The 18849-nt window shown below is 35.9% G+C and overlaps 4 protein-coding genes across 4 annotated transcripts; 2 read left to right on the top strand and 2 right to left on the bottom strand.

Moving 5' to 3' along the window:
* Positions 1-149: 149 nt before the first annotated feature.
* LOC127744225 (zinc finger A20 and AN1 domain-containing stress-associated protein 3-like) lies at positions 150-641 on the bottom strand. Its single transcript, XM_052256505.1, has one exon. It carries the CDS (start codon positions 639-641, stop codon positions 150-152), a length of 492 nt encoding a protein of 163 aa, XP_052112465.1.
* Positions 642-3485: 2844 nt separating this feature from the next.
* On the top strand, positions 3486-8025 carry LOC127744245 (protein SUPPRESSOR OF K(+) TRANSPORT GROWTH DEFECT 1; the record flags this gene model as incomplete). Its single annotated transcript, XM_052256523.1, is given in 8 exon segments — positions 3486-3873; positions 4434-4539; positions 5262-5460; positions 6885-6953; positions 7035-7109; positions 7210-7308; positions 7396-7551; positions 7730-8025. Coding segments are annotated over 8 exon segments (1218 nt in total), but the record flags the coding sequence as incomplete, so codon positions are not given.
* A 764-nt stretch (positions 8026-8789) lies between these two features.
* LOC127744244 (protein SUPPRESSOR OF K(+) TRANSPORT GROWTH DEFECT 1-like) lies at positions 8790-11467 on the top strand. The gene is made up of 8 exons (XM_052256522.1): positions 8790-9353; positions 9735-9840; positions 10077-10266; positions 10400-10468; positions 10558-10632; positions 10745-10843; positions 10924-11079; positions 11170-11467. The coding sequence occupies exons 1-8, from the start codon at positions 8936-8938 to the stop codon at positions 11293-11295; spliced, it is 1239 nt and encodes a 412-aa protein (XP_052112482.1). The 5' UTR covers positions 8790-8935; the 3' UTR covers positions 11296-11467.
* Positions 11468-11547: 80 nt separating this feature from the next.
* LOC127744243 (pentatricopeptide repeat-containing protein At2g27610-like) lies at positions 11548-14266 on the bottom strand. The gene has a single exon (XM_052256521.1). It carries the CDS (start codon positions 13934-13936, stop codon positions 11639-11641), a length of 2298 nt encoding a protein of 765 aa, XP_052112481.1. The 5' UTR covers positions 13937-14266; the 3' UTR covers positions 11548-11638.
* Positions 14267-18849: the final 4583 nt, after the last annotated feature.

The raw sequence follows: 18849 nt of genomic DNA, 5'->3' as shown, positions 1-18849 counted from the left end.
CACCCTCTAACCGCCCATTACGGCGGCCGATCCGTAAGCAACCTAACAGTCCAATACTCGGACCCGGATCCGAAATAATCCCGGTTTTAAAGGTAACAATCGCAAATACGAAATGACCATACTACCCTTTCATTCTGTTCCTTCTTCCTTCAGATCTTGTCAAGCTTCTCAGCCTTGATGACGGGATTCGCCTTCGCGATCTGATCCCTCCCTAATCCCTTGAAATCGAACTCACAACCATGCTGCTCAGGATACCGGTGGACCCCGCACAGCGTCAACCCGCACCGGCACTTGAACCCCGTGAGCCCCACGCGCCTCTTGCACGTCATGCACCGGTTCTGCAGAACTGGTTTCGCCGCCTCCGCGCGTGGCTGATCCACAGCATCTACCGCCGAAGATGACGAATCGATCGCTGCAGCTGGCGGAAACGAAGAGGAAGACGGCTGAGCAACGGCGGCGGGTGACGGAGATGGCGGAACCAAGGATTGGTTGAGAACGAGCTTGGCGGAGGAGGATTGTTGCTCCTTGAGCTGGAGATCGCGGTAACACTTGGAGCAGAGGTTCTGCGTGGCGGCGCTGCCGAAGAATCCGCAGTTGTTGGCGCAGAGGCGCGGTGCTTGGCATCTGTGTTCTTCCGCCATTTCTGTTTTGTTGTTTGTCTCACCAAACCTGCAACGAATGAGATCGGTACCGATCAATGAATAATAAGATTCAAATTAACCCGAAGAAAAAAAAAAGGAAAACTGTTTGGTTGGAGAGAAAATCAGAAATCTGTGATTCGAAGAGAAGAAAAGACGAGGAGGAGAAATTACCGTTAGGAGAATTGGAATATTGAGATGAGTGATGAGAATTGAAGAGAATGGAAAGGGGGAAATAAAAGAGAGGGGTTTGGTTGGGCTTTGAAGGAAAACAAAGAACGGAATCTGGGATGGAATGAAGGGATTTTGAAGGGAAGTCCCAAAGAAAAGAACCCCAAAAGAGAAATAGAGAGAGAGAGAGATGGGGACACAACAAAGGACGCTCCGTCTGGGATTCCTCCTCTCTTCCTCTTTGGAAAATTCCAGATACTTTCTTTCTCTCAAATCTTCTATTACTGAGGTTTTTTCCCCCTTTTTTTTTTATTTTTAACTGTTTCTCTTTTCCTTTTATGTTTTCGTCTTTGGGGTTTTTTTGTGCACCTAGCGCGTCTATTATTTATTTATTATTCCGCGTTGGGGGAAAAAGTGAGGTTATTGAGGGCACTTTGTTTCTCTCTCTTGCGCAGGAGATGAGGTGAGGCGTATGGGGCCGTGATTCAGTATCTTCTGGAAGCCGTTTAAGCTACGCTACTTCTTTTCTACAAACGAATTATTATGGGTTTGTTTGTTGTCAATTGTCACCTTGTGATTATTTATTTATTTACATGTGATATCGCGAATTTCCCCCACATAATTCTCGTTGCCAATAGTATTTACTAGTGTCAAGATATTTTCCGTGGACAAATAAATTCTCATTTTTTTTGTTACTGCATTTTCGGTCCAAACATTTTTATATTATTGTCTAATTGAATTATTTTCTTAATAATTGTCATTTAAATAATAAATAGAAAAAACTATTTTGGGTGATATAACAAATATGATTATCTATCTAACCACATATTTCTTTCTTAAAAAAAATACAACGAATATGAACATAAAACTGTTAGTTTATTTTTTCAAGATATTTTACGTTAAAAAATTTTTAATTACACTTACTAGGGTAACCTTAAAGTGGCTGGCAAATTTGGACCGTCCTAAGGAAGGTGGGCGGTAATACATACGGCGCCGTGAGGAATGAGTCCACCAGATTCAGCGCATACGCTTTCTAGGCTGTTGATTCATACATTTGCTTCTATTTTCATACTTTCTCTTAAAAAAAACAATTAAAAGGAAAAGTGAAAAAGGCTTGGTCCTTTGAAGTTTGACATCACGTTCACATATGCATAGGGCATAGCTAATTAGCCATAGAGTGAAAGCTGACAAGTCGAATGTCGTTGTTGGCCTCCGCCTCCGCCTCCGCCTTGGAAAATGGTTCCTAGAATATCATCATCATGTGTCAAGTGTCAACCCTGCGATGTGAATATGTGACCCATTAAACCCCAATTTACACGCCTGGGTAAACCGATAATAATAATAAAGGCAACACAAACTTGAACGTTGGAGCCTTCATTTGTACCAACGTGTTTTAACTTCTAATAATATTACTGTATCAGTGTATCTACTGGTCCTATACAGCTATACTTATAGCTTGGAAGAGTTCTTTAATTCACCTCTCCCCTGCAACTTGCAGGTTTTTTCCGTCCAATTTGCACAGGGTATAATGATTCCACTACAAAGATCTCTGTGGTTGCAACTCTAGTTCTTTTCCTTTTACGTATTATAGTCATTTTACAAGTTTAGTTAAGGTATGTATTTGAATATATTATGAATTTTTATTTTAATAAATATACAACAAGTGTAATAGAATTTAAATATTATATATTTTTTTATAAATTTTTTTTAATTGGCAACTTAGCTAAACCCTTTTTTCAATTTGCCACTAAACTTTTCTCTTTGGTGATTAAATTGGAAGTATATAATTTACCATTTTTTCTTAATGGCCTTGGCTGGTAGTTTCATGTGTGGGCTGGGCTCTCGGCATTGTCTCCACATCCTCCCTCTATGTTTTTGGTTTTTGGGGCACATTTGTATCTTCGAGGTCATTCTAGAGAGGCCCAAATAGCCTAAATAAACTTTTTGGGCCTTATAAGACAATAAAACGGCAAGACCCAAAAAAAATGATAATGAAATGGGCTTTTTAGCTAAAGAAACAGAAAATTTAGGACCAACATGTTTTTTAACAATTTTAGTTAAATTTAATCGATACAAATATTATATTATTTTCAATAAATAAATTTTACGTATTTATATATATAAAATTTAATAAATATAACTATAAATTATTATTAGTCAAAGATCTAAAATAATAATATTTGTTCTCGTAAATTATATCTATATGGTATTTATTGTCGTAAATTTAATTCCACCAATGTTCAAAAAGAGTTGCAACAAGAAAAAGCAGCCATTAAGACAAAAATAGCTTCACAGTGAGAGAACAGTAACCCCTTCCTTTAGCTTAATCAACCCGAAATTAATCGAAACGCGCTTCATCCAAAAACATCCCTAAAATTATTCAGATTCCATTTCCCTTCACCTGAACCCGATCGCTTAGATCCTCACACCTTGGAATTTCAATTCCAAAGATCCATGGCTTCTTCGAATCTCTAGGGTTTTCCCCAATCCTCATCAAAACTCTCAATTCCAAAATTTTCTTCTTCTTCTTCTTCTTCTCCATATGCCATATTGTAGCTCTAGGTTGAGGACCGTAAGAAGAAGATGTATAGCAATTTCAAGGAGCAAGCAATAGAGTACGTGAAACAAGCGGTGCAAGAAGACAATGCCGGAAACTACGCCAAAGCGTTCCCTTTGTACATGAACGCCTTGGAGTACTTCAAGACCCACCTCAAGTACGAGAAGAACCCTAAGATCAGAGAAGCAATTACCCAGAAGTTCACCGAGTACCTTCGTCGTGCTGAGGAGATCCGTGCCGTCCTCGACGACGGCGGCCCCGGCCCGGGGGCATCCAACGGGGATGCTGCAGTTGCCGCTAGGCCCAAGACCAAGCCCAAGGGCGGGGAAGGTGGTGGTGGGGATGGGGAAGACCCGGAGCAGGCGAAGCTGCGGGCCGGGCTGAACTCCGCGATCATAAGAGAGAAGCCCAACGTGAAGTGGAATGATGTCGCGGGGTTGGAGAGTGCCAAGCAGGCTTTGCAGGAGGCTGTGATTTTGCCTGTCAAGTTCCCTCAGTTCTTTACGGGTTGGTTAATGATTTTGCTTCTACTTACAGGAATTGCAATGTGAATATTGAATTGAACTCGAACTTGGACTTATCGTTATCCATTTTGAATGACGTTGCTTGTTGCGTGTTGATGGTAATGTTGCTAATGAGAATCAGAGGGATTCTGTGCGTGCTTTTAATGTGAATTTACTATTGTCTTAGGTGTTTCTGACTCTTTAAGGATGACAAAAAAGTTTTCTTTCTGCCGAGTTTTTAGCTTAGTGTGGAAATCAGATACTTTTGAAATAAGGGTCTGCTTGGTTGAGTAGGAGGAAAAGGGGAAGCATAGGATGCTGTGATTACATTTCAATTTTTTCCTTCTCCGATCTTTGATCTGATATATCAAGAAAGTGTAAAGGGATTCTTATTCTGAAATTTATGACGACCGGATTTTTACTAACTCTTCTATGCAACCACAAATTGGCTTTGATTGAAAACGTGATTTGGACTTCTGTAAGCAGTAGGAGATGGTTCATATTCATTAAATATTAATTTATTTCTATGGAATTTTATTAAATGTTACTAATGGTATCCTTCAGGTAAAAGACGACCATGGCGAGCATTTTTGTTGTATGGACCACCTGGAACAGGTAAATCATATTTGGCCAAGGCTGTTGCAACAGAAGCTGACTCCACATTTTTCAGGTTAAATATATATATATTCTCTTGTTTAAGATTTGAATATAGTGTATATTTCATGGTGTCGAGAAATCTACCAATTCTGGAAATTGCCAAATTCAGGGAAAATCATTAGAATGCCTTTATATTCATTAGTGAAAATGTTAGTTAGTCTCAATTTATGCTTAGCATGCTGTTTGTAGACATTATAAAAGCCTGAATTGCAAATACATAATTCCTGCCATCTAGTATAAGATAGGATTTTTGTCATCATAGTTGTGTATGGGGGTACCTCCAGTAACCATACAAGATATGCATTTTTTTTTTTTACAATAATTTCTTAAAAACTTACAGTACAATCATCAAAAACTGAATATCATTATAACCGACTTCCTTTATCCTCTATGGATTCAGTTTCACTTTCAGTTTTGATGTGATAAAAATGAGAAATAAAAATTAAAATCTTGTACCTTTTGCTTTAAAAATAATTTTAAATATAGAATTTCAGTTATGACACAATTCATACCAGGTGGTGTATCTTTTAGAAGGTGCTGTGTTCATAATTACCTTTCAGTTCTAATTCATCAAGAAGATTTCTCGTCCTTTTCTTGACAATAGTTTTGGTTCCATTGGGATACATTTAATACCTATTAAAAGAAGATTTGTTACTTTTGTTATCAATCTTGTTTCATAAGGAGACATGTTCTTGCAAGAATTTTTAACTTCTAAATTCTTAAATTCTTCACCAGTATTTCTTCATCAGACCTTGTCTCAAAGTGGATGGGTGAAAGTGAAAAGTTGGTTTCAAGCCTTTTCCAAATGGCCCGAGAAAGTGCTCCTTCTATAATATTTATCGATGAAATAGATTCCCTTTGTGGTCAGCGTGGAGAAGGCAATGAGAGTGAAGCTTCTAGACGAATTAAAACAGAACTTCTGGTCCAAATGCAGGTAATGGTTTCATGGTGGGGATGTGTTGATAAACAGAGTCAGTTGAATTACATTATGCACAACGATAAGTGCTAGTAAACCACAATTCATTTCTCAAGTTCCGTGATATACATATTGCATGCTAATTTTTGCATTGGAAAACAAGTGAACTAGGGGAGGCCAGAATTTTCATGTTTCAGCATACTAGGCCATTGTAGGTGAATATTATTGTGGGGCTGATCCAATTCATGCTTGATCCTGCTTGCTGATATTTTGTTCTTCAATTCACACAAGTGTGGAATAACAAATTAGCATCTGAACTATCATTAGTAACAAAACAGAAAAGGGAATAATTTTGTTTTAACACATGATTTTCTTCTTCATATTAATATAGTTATTACTTATCAATCGTTATGGTATGGTTTACCACATTTAGGCTCTGATTGGATATTGTCTTGGGATAGAAATACAGATGGTGTGACGGAGACAAAAAGAATTGTTATTTTATCTTGTTAGGTGACAGTATTAAATATAAAACATAAAATTTGCAAAATAACATTTTTGCCCTTTTCACCTTCAAGTTGTTCCTTCCACCCTGCCACCACTTCTCACCAAGACAAAAAACATCGATCCAAATCAAAGTAAGCAAACTCCAGTAACTTCCTCAGCACCCAAAACCAAAACAGAAATAAATCCTTTTTTTATTTAAAAAAAAAAGAAGAAAAGAGGATCAGAGAGAGAGAGAAAGAGAGAGTGGTCGAGAAAGACAGAAAGAAAGAGAGAAGCAGATGCAGAGCAGAGAAGGAGGAAGAGGCAGCGGAGGGACAGCCTGCGTTAAGGAACAATAAGATTGAGAAAGAGCAAAAAAGAGAGATCAAGAAAGAGAAGAACGAACCAGGGGCGGTGGAGGATGACAGAAAGTGAGATCGAGAAAAGTACTGAGGGAGGAGGTGGCAAGGGGTCCAGAGGCAGTGTAGCCATGGTGGCAGAGGAAGGTGGATGCAGCTGTGGTAGTTTTAGATCCAGATCTGCATCATTATTAGATTCATATCTGATTTTGGTGATGGAGAAACAAGGTTGTGGCAGCGGTATTGGCACTAGTCATAGTTGCAGTTTCTGGTGATGAGGAATGATGGGACTATGGGAGGTGTGATTTCTGAAATTAGGTAAAGGGTATAATTGGATTATGAAAATTCAAAGGGAATAGTTTTGGAAAGAAAAATAATTTTTATCTGCCTCCCTGTCCTAGATTCTAGAGTGAACAAAATTTTACCTTAATTTGTCCTAGGGAATGTAGACAATTATATGATTTTGTCTCAAAACAAGATTCCGTCTATATTTTTATTTTCTCTCCGTATTTTCGTCCTGGGACGAAATCTAAACAGAGCCTTAGAATTTCTTTCTCTTTGCAATTAAAAATGCAGTTTATCCACTTTATATTGTAGGGTGTAGGACACAATGATCAGAAAGTTCTTGTTCTTGCAGCGACAAATACACCCTATGCTTTAGACCAGGTAAGGCAAAATTATGTTTCTGTCATTATGTGATATCATTGAGACAATACAATGTTGTCTTAACTTGATTTTTAATTTTAGGCAATAAGGCGTCGTTTTGATAAGCGCATATATATTCCACTACCAGATTTAAAGGCTCGCCAACACATGTTCAAGGCAAGAACAATGCACATGATTATCATATGATATGGATTTTATTGAACCATATAAACCAATCGGTTTCACTATGCATTTTCTGGCTTGATGAATTAAACAGGTGCATCTGGGAGATACTCCCAACAACTTGACTGAAAAGGATTTTGAATACTTGGCTAGCAGGACTGATGGGTTTTCTGGTTCAGATATATCTGTCTGTGTAAGTTCGACTTTGATATTGATATGAAATAAGCGGTTTCTGTAATCTTCGATGCATTTCAAGTAACAAGTTTTTGGACCTTTTCAGGTAAAGGATGTTTTATTTGAACCTGTTCGCAAAACCCAAGATGCCATGTACTTCTGTAAGAGTCCCGATGGTATGTGGATCCCTTGTGGACCAAAGCAACCGGGAGCAATACAAACCACCATGCAGGACCTTGCTTCAAAAGGACTTGCTTCTAAGGTATTCAAAGTTATGAAGATATTGATGAATGATGATGGTTGTAGGAAATTTTATTTTGCCCGGAATAAAAGGATAAATGGTTCTTGAGAAGCTGAATTTTTATTTTTCCGACTATGTTTGTATATTTATCCTTACTTCATGTGGGTAGATGCTTACTTTTCTAAAATGCCCTATGCAGATCCTTCCACCGCCGATTACTAGAACGGATTTTGAGAAGGTACTTGCTAGGCAAAGACCTACAGTTAGCAAAGCTGACCTAGATGTTCATGAAAGATTCACCAAAGAGTTCGGAGAGGAAGGTTGATTTTGAAGGTGCACTTTCTCGTCGAAGAAACGCCTTAATGTGTATTGTGATGCTTTGTAATTTATTTGGCTGTCGAATCAAGTGAAATAGCTATTTTTGGGGATTGTAGTCCCCTCTTATGAAAGATGGATTTATAAATGTCGATACCTTTTTGTTTTTCTTTCTTTCAATCCTAGGTGGATGCTCATTCTCTCCTAAATTGTGTATAACGGAATCTGAAACAATCTGTAAAAGAAAAAGAAAAAAATCCGTATGCTTGTTGCGTATGTTAGCTTGCAATAATGGCGGGTTCACAAAACTGAGTGACCATAGTTCTGTAGTGCAATTTTGGTTATAAAGATGGATGAAAAATTAAGTGGATATGTTGCACTAAGCTTCTATTAAATCATAAATCATTGGAAAATCAGTACTGTTAACCATGTGATGTGACCAAAATGTTTCTGAGAACTTTGATTGCTGATTCATTTATGTGATCTAATTTCCCAACTCTGTCTCTCTCTTATCTAGTTACGTAAACAAAGTGCAAAATGTACCTAAAGAAAAAGGAATGTGTATATACATACATATATATACAGACTCAGTAGTGTGCTAAGAGAACAAGTAACTGATTGTTCAATCAAATTTTCAATCAAGTGTCTAAAAAAAAAACACAAAATGAATCAGTGTTTTTCTACTCTTTAATTTTAATCTATACTCTTCTTCGTCCCTCTTCCTTCTTTAGCTGCTGCCTTTTTTTGTTTTTCTTCTCTGTAAGAAGAAAAGAGCAACGGAATAATGTTGTTCCACCCTTTTGTCTTATTCTTTCAAGTCAACTACCTAACTTTTTTCTTGTCCTAGTTTATTTGTTGGTGCCATATTCGTGTGTTTTTATATTACTATCAGTCTATCACGTCTTTATTCTTATCAAAAACCACTAAACAAATAAGCTCCAGAAAATAGATAAATAAAAAGTAAAAAATGCATCTTATTTCTATATAGTCCAAAGCAAAAAATAGCGTTAACTCCACGGGGCGGAACCTTCATTGAGTGGTCCCTTCCAACTTATTCAGTTTTGGCAAACTCCGAAAGAAGAAGAAGAAGATGTATAGCTATGGTCATTTCAAGGATCAGGCAATAGAGTACGTGAAGCAAGCAGTGCAAGAAGACAATGCCGGAAACTACGCAAAAGCGTTCCCTCTTTATATGAATGCCTTGGAGTACTTCAAGACCTACCTCAAGTATGAGCCCAACCTTAAGATGAGGGAAGCCGTCCAGGACAAGTTCACCGTGTACTTGCGCCGGGCCGAGGAGATCCGGGCTGTTCTCGATGAAGGACAGCCCAGTCATACCTACTTTCGGCCGGTTGCAAAGCCCAGTGGTTGTGAGACTGGGCTGAACTCAGCGATCAAAAGGGAAAATCCCAATGTGAAGTGGAGTGACGTGGCAGGATTGGAGAGAGCTAAGCAGGCCTTTCAGGAGGCTGTTATTTTGCCTTTGAAGTTCCCTCAGTTCTTTACTGGTTTGTTTAGCTTTTCATTACAAGATAATATTAATTTTGAGGTTAACTATGTAACCAAGTTATAGATTAACTCAAAAGCTAACTCACCAAATAACATAGCATCTACTATAGTATTTATAAAGTTATTTTGATCATATCCTTAAGCAATTTGTGACTTTCACAACTTTTCCATTAGTCCTCTACACACACACACACACACACAAATGATGAGTTTTCTGGTTGAAGTGACATTTTAAGAGCTGAACGGTTAAAATTAGCTTAGCTGCAAAACAATAATAATGTTACATGCAAATTTTTAATGAACAACGTATGCTTCATATTCACAAAATGCTAATATGTATATAGTGGGGTAAATGTCTTTGTAATGGTGTCTTATTATAGGTAAACAACAACAACAGAGAACTTTTTTGCTGTATGGACCATCTGGTACAGGGAAATCATATTTGGCTAAGGCCGTTGCAACAGAAGTTAACTTCACATTTTTCAGGTAAGTTTATTTAATTATTCATTCTATCTTTTTCTTGAGAGCAGAATAGAGTTTACTAGGTTTAGAAATCTACCTGGTAAGGAATCTGCCATATTACAGAGAAAAATCTTTACAATGCCTATGTATATTCATAAGTGAAACTATATATATACTGAATTTCATAATGACATGTTTTTTTTCCCTTAAGGTATTAATATTGCCAACATTTTTAACCTTTTGAAATTTTTTATAATCAGTGTTTCTTCATCAAACCTTGTATCAAAGTGGAAGAGTGAAAGTGCAAAGTTGGTTTCAAGCCTTTTCCAAACGGCTAGAGAAAATGCTCCTGCTTTCATTTTTATTGATGAGATAGATACCCTTTATGGAGAAGGCAATGAGAATGAAGCTTCAACAAAAACTAAAACAGAACTCATCGTACAGATGCAGGTAATAGTTTCATGGTAATTAGTTTGTTCGTTTACACCTTAATTTCATTATACACGACAGCAAGTCAATGGTGTGAATATTAATAGGCCACAATTCAGTGATGATAAACCCACTTCATATTTTACAATTGCAGGATATAGGATACACTGATCAGAAAATTCTGGTTATTGCAACAACAAATGCACCCTTCGCTTTGGACCAGGTGAGACAAAACTAGCAAAGTTTTTGTGATCTCATATGGAGTCAATACAATGTTGTTTTATCTGATCACTGATCAGATTGCAATTGCAGCCAATAAGACGGCGGTTTGATAAGCGTATATACATCCCGCTACCAGACTTGAAGGCTCGCCAACACATGTTCAAGGCAAGAGCAATGAACAAGATTATTGAATGAATGTTAGATGGATTTCATTGAGTTACATAAACCTAACAAATGGTTTTTACTATGCATTTTGGTTGCTTGATATCTTGAACAGGTGCATTTAGGAGATACTCCTTATAACTTGACTGAGAGTGATTTTGAATACTTGGCGAGCAGGACAGAGGGATTTTCTGGTTCAGATATATCCATCTGTGTAAGTTCAACTTCTATATGAAAACATAACTAGTTTCAGTGAACTTAGATGAATTTCAAGTTTTTGGATCTCTGCTTCAGGTGGAGGATGTTTTATTGGAACCTATTCGGAAAACCCAAGATGCCATGTTCTTCTATGAGAATCCTGAGGGGATGTGGACCCTTTGTGAACCAGAACAACAAGGTGCTGTGCAAACTACAATGCAGGAGCTTGCTTCAAAAGGACTTTCTTCTAAGGTATTCAAGATTCTTAAGATATTGATGAAAATGTTCTTAGACTAGGATCTTTTATGCACTGATTGCTTATTATTTTCAAAAATTATGCAGATCCTTCCAACCCCAGTTACTAGAACAGATTTTGAGAAGATACTTGCTAGGAAAAAACCTACAGTAAGCAAAGCTGATCTTAAGGTTTATGAAAGATTCACCAAGGAGTATGGAGAGGAAGGTTAATTTTGATGGTGGAAGTTTACCTTGACTTGAAATTATATTGATATACAATGTAATTAATTTGGTTATAGACATATGGTTATTTTGAGTGGCAACTCATGCTTTGTTGGCAGATCAATGAACTATTTTCTAAAGCTACATGAATCATATGTTTTCTGTTGGTTTTGGTTTCTCATTTTGAATATCTATAATCTTTCTTAACTATATACGTCACTTCCTATGACACTCTTCACATGAGAAATTATTTACTAGGCTTTCCTAGAAAGCTTCATAAATTTTTGGCAAACAAAGGATGAATCTATAGAAGAATCTTCAAAACAGATAATTGAGCATAATAACTAAAAAATCACCAGTAGTCCCCACATGTGCACACACCATCTTTGAAATGGTGAAACCGATTTGAGTCCCTGACAACAATATATCTCTGTTCAATGAGTGATACTAACTTAATGAAGTTGTGACAATCTACACAGACCCTAAGGTTCTTCACAATCTGGAGTGGAATTCCCGGATTTGTAGCTATTAACCCAAAGGCAATTGCCAACCTTTCACTATGGTGAGAAAGAACAGTTTCTTTTTGTTCATCTTCAATATCGTGGAACACATAGTTTGTATCAGGCTGATAACCTGCATCCCTCAAACGGATAATCAACTCTGAAAGTTTAGCGTAAATGTTGTCTGACATAGGATGTGATGTGTCACCAGCCAAGAATGAATAGGTTTTGTTTTTCACCTCAATCCAGCTATAACCAGGTTCTTTCTTCACTTTTCTCCTGTCCATTAGCCTCCTCACATTAGCTTTTTCTCGCCAGTTTCCTGCTTCAGCATACATATTGGATAGCAGAACATAAGCTGCTGAGTGTTGCGGCTGAAGTGAAACAAGATTTTCAGCTGCAAGTTTTCCTAGCTCTATATTGCGGTGTACTCTAGCAGCTGCCAAAAGAGTACGCCAAATGGTTGCACCTGGGGTAAATGGCATTCCATTTATGATATCAATGGCTTTCTCCAACCTCCCTGCACGGCTATATAGATCAATCATGCAAGAATAGTGCTCCACTGTTGGACTAATGTGGTGATCATTAATCATTATGTTGAAATACTTTTCACCCTTGTCCACTAGACCGGCGTGGGCGCAGGCGGAAATGACGCCAACAAATGTTACAACATCCATTTCCATGTTTTGTTTTTGCATCTTGATGAATACCTCTAAAGCTTTATTGGCCTGACCATGTTGCGCATATCCCGATATCATCGAGTTCCATGAAACCAAGTCCCTCTCCTGTTGTCTTTTGAAAACCTCATGTGCACTCTCAATATTGCCTCTCTTTGCATACATGGTAACAAGAGCACTACTTACACACAAAGCATTATTTAATCTCATTTTAATTGCACAAGCGTGGAATTGTTTTCCTTGTTCTACTGAGGCCATTGGAGCAGCACAGGCATTAATGATGCTAGAAAAGGTATACTCATTTGGTTTAATCCCCTCCCTCGTCAATTGGAGGAAGATTTTGACAGCATCTGCAGTTTCTCCTGTTTGTGTATACCCCACTAAAATGGCTGACCATGCTATTATGTCCTTCGCTTCAATTCGATCAAAAACTTTTCTAGCATCATTAGTACTTCCCATCTTAACAAAAGCATCTAAAAGAGCAGTACCTACTGAAGATGAATTCTCGTAATTGGTTTTGATAACTTCTGCATGTATTTGAGAAACAAAAGCAATATGTTGCACGGTAAGGATGGCAGAATACGTGAAATGATTTGGTTTAACACCTTCCTTCCTCATGCGAGAGAACAAATCTATAGCCCGATCAACTCGATCATTCTGCAAGTACCCAGTAACCATAGCAGTCCATGATACCACATCTCGAACTCCTTGGTTCAAAGAAAAAATACTAAAGGCATCATCCATCTCCTTGCACTTGCTCAATGCAACCATCAGTGCAGTTGTGACGTTTTGGTGAGCAAAAAACCCACTCTTTAGAACCCTACAATGCAGCATTCTTACTAATCCCAATTTTCTAATGCTAGCACATAACTTGATAACAGTTGCAAATGTCAAGCAAGTAGGCTTAGCCCCTGCAAGTTGCATTTGATTAAAAGTTTCCAATGCTTCTGAATCATGTCCATTTGTCACATGTCCTCCAATAATACTATTCCAAGAAACTGAATCCTTATTCTCCAAATCATCAAAGATAGCTTTAGCATCATTAAACATCCTTGACTTTGAATACATATTAATAAGAGAATTACACACATGCGTCACTGTCTCAAAACCATGCTTTATAACCATGGCATGAACTTGAATTCCTGTGCTAATCTCACCTTCATTGGCCAAGGCAGCAATCATGGTAGAAATTGTATACTGATTAGGCCAATACCCCTCACATTGCATTTGACAATTCTGCGAATATCCGGCAAGCAAGGAAGTCCATGACAACACATTCTGGTGGCCCATTTCGTAAAAAACTCTCTTCACATCACTAACAACCTCATTTTTCATGTACATATCATCTAGAGAAGTTCCGACACTAACATGGTTTAAAAGTCCAACACTGCCATGGAAGGAGTTGGTGCAAACTTTGAGAACACAAGAGATGGTGGAAGCATTAGGGATCAAAACATAACGACAAATGGCCATGAAAAGACAAATAGCCTCTTGGGATTGGTAATTACGAGAGTAATGAAAGAGCAAGTGATTATGGTTTCTGAGGTCCCTCAGGGGAAATTGATCAAACAGGTTGTGTGCATTATGAGGGTTCCAAGAAAAATGAAATTTTTGAAGCAGAGTATCGGTGTGGTAGTTGAGTTCCAAGTCTGAGAAGGGGGTATAGTGAAATGTTAGTAACACCCCTCAAAGAAAGATTAAGAGACATTTCTTTTTGTGAACATCCAATGTGGTGGGAGTGAGACACACCAATTTCAAAAAGCAAAAAGAGGGAGATGGAAGGGATTGTTTTTCAGTTACATAACTCTAATCACAAGAGACACTCCATTTTTTTAAAAATAAAATCCATCTTTGATATTATATATTCGGGAATATTTCTTATGTAATTAGTTATATCAAAATATTTCAATGTTTTCTTAACATACGTTTTATCAATTTTATGGAAGAAAATAATCTACATACTGCATTAATTTTCAACCACAAAATTAATTATATTATTATATTTCTTATATACTTTTTTATTTTTTTGTTTTATGTAATTAATAAAAACATATATGTGACATTAAATTTTTGCTAAATTTTGTAGACTTCATTTGTAAACATGTTGAAAACATAATTGTTAAGTGTACGTCTTTACAAGAGTTGAAAATCATAATATGTGAGGTTGAATAATATGCTAAATGTCATAATAAGGGTACTAATATAATAAAGCCAAATTATATCTCTTACTGCAATATCTTATGGAGTAATTTGCTAAACTTGATACTATCTATATATTATTATATAGGAAAGTTATTCCATATGCCGGTCAAAAAGTGCGGAACATGAAATTCAGCGTACGATCAAGTAGCTCTCTTGAATTTTGTTTTAGTGAAGGATAAAATGATGGATATAACTTTGAAAATGACTATGAAATGTCATTAATAATCGGCTGTAAGGTAGCGTTTGGTGGAGAGACAAAGACTGAGTCTAAGAGACAGAGACTAAGAGATAGAGACTGAAATAAGTTTTAGTATTCTGTTTGGTGTCAAGTGAGAGACAAAAATTGAAACAAGAATAAAACTCTAATTTAATTTGCACAAAAGATAAAATTAGAATTAATTAATTAAAATGAAAGTATTTTAGGTATAAAATGTTATTAAAGTTTCAGTCTCTATTTCTAAAAATATTAGTCCCCTGTGTCCCTATATTTTGGAAGTACTGAAATACTGAAATTTTAGAGACAGAGACAGAAATTTTAGTATTAATCTCTGAGCCAACAAATATAATACTGTGTCTTAGTCTCTCAGTCTCTGTTCCAGTACTGCAAAACAAATGCTACCTAAATGCACAAAAGGTGAGTGGCTCCTTTTGTTTTTTTTTTTTGGACTTGGTGAGTGGCTTCTTAAAGGGTAATGATAGAGCAACTCTGAAGGCTTGGGCCCAAACCATTTTTCTGCCCAGTAACACAATTGTTTTAATATTTGTGCAGCACCAAAGTAAGAGATGGTGAAATAGAGTGAGAGGGGATCATGCTGGTCCAGCGGAGGGTTGTTGATATGTGAAGGACTCCATACGGTGTGTATCTGCGGGCAGAACTTGGGTTTTAAATTTATTTTTTCCATACAATACTTAAAACATTATTTTCGTAAGAAAAAATTATTTCTCCTAACTTTAACCAAATTTTTAACATGCATATAGGCATATTACATACATAAGTCACTCACAAATTTTATCATAATACAATTACATTACAAAAAATTGACTTTAACATAAAATAACAAAATATTTTTATTATGGGCTCACACTATTCAATATAGCTCATACTAACCACCCATCTCTTTCAAAATTTGATGGTAACTTAACAAAATAATTTTTTACTGTGTACTAATCACTCTCTATTTTAAATATTCCTAATTATTTAAGCACTAATAATTGTTTAAGAACTAATTACAAGAGAATAAACAATAACAGCACAAAAACACTTACTAGCTAAGCCAATTTTACGTACTCTTTTTCTAAATAGCAACAAGAATAAAACCATGTTCACATTCTAATTTTTGGGAAGCACCATTTTTAGAACCATGCAACACATCATTTCTCTTTTATAAAATTTAACTGACCCAAACCATGCAATAAGACCCAAACCATGCGGAAAAGGAACAAAAAAAATCTATTGGCCCAAGCCAATTTCACTCGACTCGGCTTCCACATACCACGCCATTATAACTTCTCAGCAACAGCTCACCTTTGAACATAAATGCCAACTTATTGCTTATAGAATGAATAATTTTTCATCCTGTTGACACTCCACCGTGAGTACTGCAGACCCTTTTCCACCAAATATCACGTGCCCCTAATCTTAACCATGCCACTATTTTATACTATATCTGAACGATTCAAGAATGCAAAATATCACGTTCCGCACAAAGATATGTGAACACTTTCCATTACTATAAGATATATGATGCTATCTGGTTACAAATTTTTTAAAATTGCTGTATTAATACAATATTTTAAAATTTTATTGAGGGTAATGGATCGGTTTCGGCTGCATCGTTTTTTATAGATTTTGGCCAGCATTATATTATTGGGCTAAAAACTGTAATTGATAAATTCGGCATTTTTTTTATTTATTATTTGGTTCATATTTTGGGCTACGAAATCCGATTCCTAGACAATAAAATAGAACTAAATTAAAAAAACTAAATATATATAACAAGTTTTAATATCAAATTTTAAATAACTAACAATGATATAGTAAGTCTCAAAAATATCTTAAATAATCAACAAATAAAATTATAGATTAGTTAAAATAAAATAAATAAGTCACATTTTAAACATAAAATATTTATTAAATAATAATAATACATGAATAATATAAAATGTATAATAATTGAACATGTTATAAGTATAATTGTAAATATAAAAATAAAATAGTAATATTATAGCACATTGTATAGTTTGGGTTGGATTGGATCGGTTATGAGAAGTAGATCCGAAATCCGATCAGATCCATTGGTTTGCAAAAAATATAATCCAATCAAATTCAAATTAGTCGGTTTTAATCGGTTTTCATTGGATGAGCAATTTAAAGTGTCCTATTTGAATCCAAAAAAGTTTCATTTAGATTCAATGTAGTCCTAGTGCGAAGCCAATGTTAAACAATTAACCTCACCGTTCCACCAAACCTTAATGTCTCCTTCCCTGAAAAAGAGGTACAAACTCAAGAGGCATAGGATCAGCAACAGATGCACCACCACGAGCCATTAGCCTTGGTTCAAACACATGGAGAATATTGTCGAGAACTTATTTTCCGCGGAAAAGTTCGCTGGTAGCAACAAGAACAAGGCTATTGTCACCTCTACTGCAGAGAACTCTACTCAACAATCGAAAAGTTTGGTTATATAAGTTTTTCATATCTGAAAACTAAGGTTTCATCAATTATTTAACATTAACTTCACGGTAGGACTACGTTGAAGCTAAATGAAACATTTTTAGATTCAAATAGGATTCTTTAAACTTTAGAGGATTAGACTCAAACATAAAGGACCAATTTAATATTTTATCCTAAATAAAAATTATAAATTAGGTTTCTTCAAGCTATTTTTTATTAAAAAATACAAATATTTTAAAAATTTTATTTTTGTATTTGATGTAAAACTTATTATAAAATATTCTAAAGAGTAAATTTTTTAGTATTTTGTTTTTTGTTAAAAAAATAACAAGTAAAAAATTAATTACAAATTTTTTATTTACCATAAAAATTCAATCATAAATTTTTAAACTAGTAAAAATGCTAGGATAGTTAATTTTATTTTCTCATTAGTTATTTAAAATATGACCCTTTTTAATCTCAAAATTAAACAATAAATTATAAATATGACCTTTTTAATTTTCTCACGTCTTTCAACAAACCAAGAATGCAAATCTTTTTTCACTGGATTAGAGGATCCAACAACGAACCGGCTGCATGCTAAAAGGGTCATTAAGTCAATCTTTGGGTCCAATAAGCAGTCGCACACTTACCAGGATGGCTCAGCTCATGGCAGCCGAAGCAACTACACTAAGCCATCTTTCTCATATTCTTCTTTGTACTCTTTTGACATTATACACAGCATAACGGGACACAATTTATTTTTGTCCGTGATCCGTATATGGTTCACCAGAATACCAATAAAGTGAATGGTACACTTGAAATTTTTTCAATCTTTTTTACAGATAACATATAACAATAAAGAATAAGATGTGGAGTCTCATATATGTATAACTTGACAAGACATTTTGGAAAGATTTGGTATATCTTGTATTGATTTTAGGGGATTTTATCACTTTTCACCCATATTTATTCAATGAAATAGTATGGTTTTGTATATTCTCCTTTAATTGTGTTTAAGAGTGAAAACATGCTTTTTAGGTCTTAAAATAGATAAGTAATTTACCTTGATTCCATTAGATGCCTTGATATGTTTGTTAAGTGATTTCAGATTTAGGAGGCAAAGATTGGATTAAGGGAATGAAGAAAAAGCATGTAAAGTTGGAGAACTCATGAAGAAATGATGGAACCAAAAAGCTGTCAAGCCTGACCTCTTCGCACTTAATTGACCATAACTTGAGCTACAGAGTTCCAAATGATGCGGTTCTAGTTAGGTTGTAAAGCTAACATCTGGGGCTTCGAAACGATATAAGATTTGCCATAGTTTCATCGCGCATAGGGGCGCGCACGCGCACGGTACGCGAACGCGCCGATGGTGGCACATGACCCACTTAATGCAACACGTGGCCAGCGATTTTAGAAGCCTTGTGGGCCCAATCTAACTCATTTCTGATGCTATTTAAGCCAAGGATTGAAGAGGAATCAACATACTTTTAATCATTAGTCATAGTTTAGTTTTAGGAAGTAGTTT

This window comes from Arachis duranensis, unplaced genomic scaffold (genome assembly GCF_000817695.3).
Source record: "Arachis duranensis cultivar V14167 unplaced genomic scaffold, aradu.V14167.gnm2.J7QH unplaced_Scaffold_232527, whole genome shotgun sequence".
Classification (NCBI taxonomy): domain Eukaryota; kingdom Viridiplantae; phylum Streptophyta; class Magnoliopsida; order Fabales; family Fabaceae; genus Arachis; species Arachis duranensis.
Note: the sequence above shows the minus strand (reverse complement) of the source record. Positions and strands in the feature narration are given on the sequence as shown.

Bases quoted from the DNA above. Each gene is read 5' to 3' on its own strand.
- LOC127744244 (XM_052256522.1), top strand. From the start codon at position 8,936: ATGTATAGCTATGGTCATTTCAAGGATCAGGCAATAGAGTACGTGAAG. The intron at 10,267-10,399 runs GTAATAGTTTCA...TTACAATTGCAG, and splicing joins AACTCATCGTACAGATGCAG to GATATAGGATACACTGATCA. The intron at 10,633-10,744 runs GCAAGAGCAATG...TATCTTGAACAG, and splicing joins CTCGCCAACACATGTTCAAG to GTGCATTTAGGAGATACTCC.
- LOC127744225 (XM_052256505.1), bottom strand. From the start codon at position 641: ATGGCGGAAGAACACAGATGCCAAGCACCGCGCCTCTGCGCCAACAAC.
- LOC127744243 (XM_052256521.1), bottom strand. From the start codon at position 13,936: ATGGCCATTTGTCGTTATGTTTTGATCCCTAATGCTTCCACCATCTCT.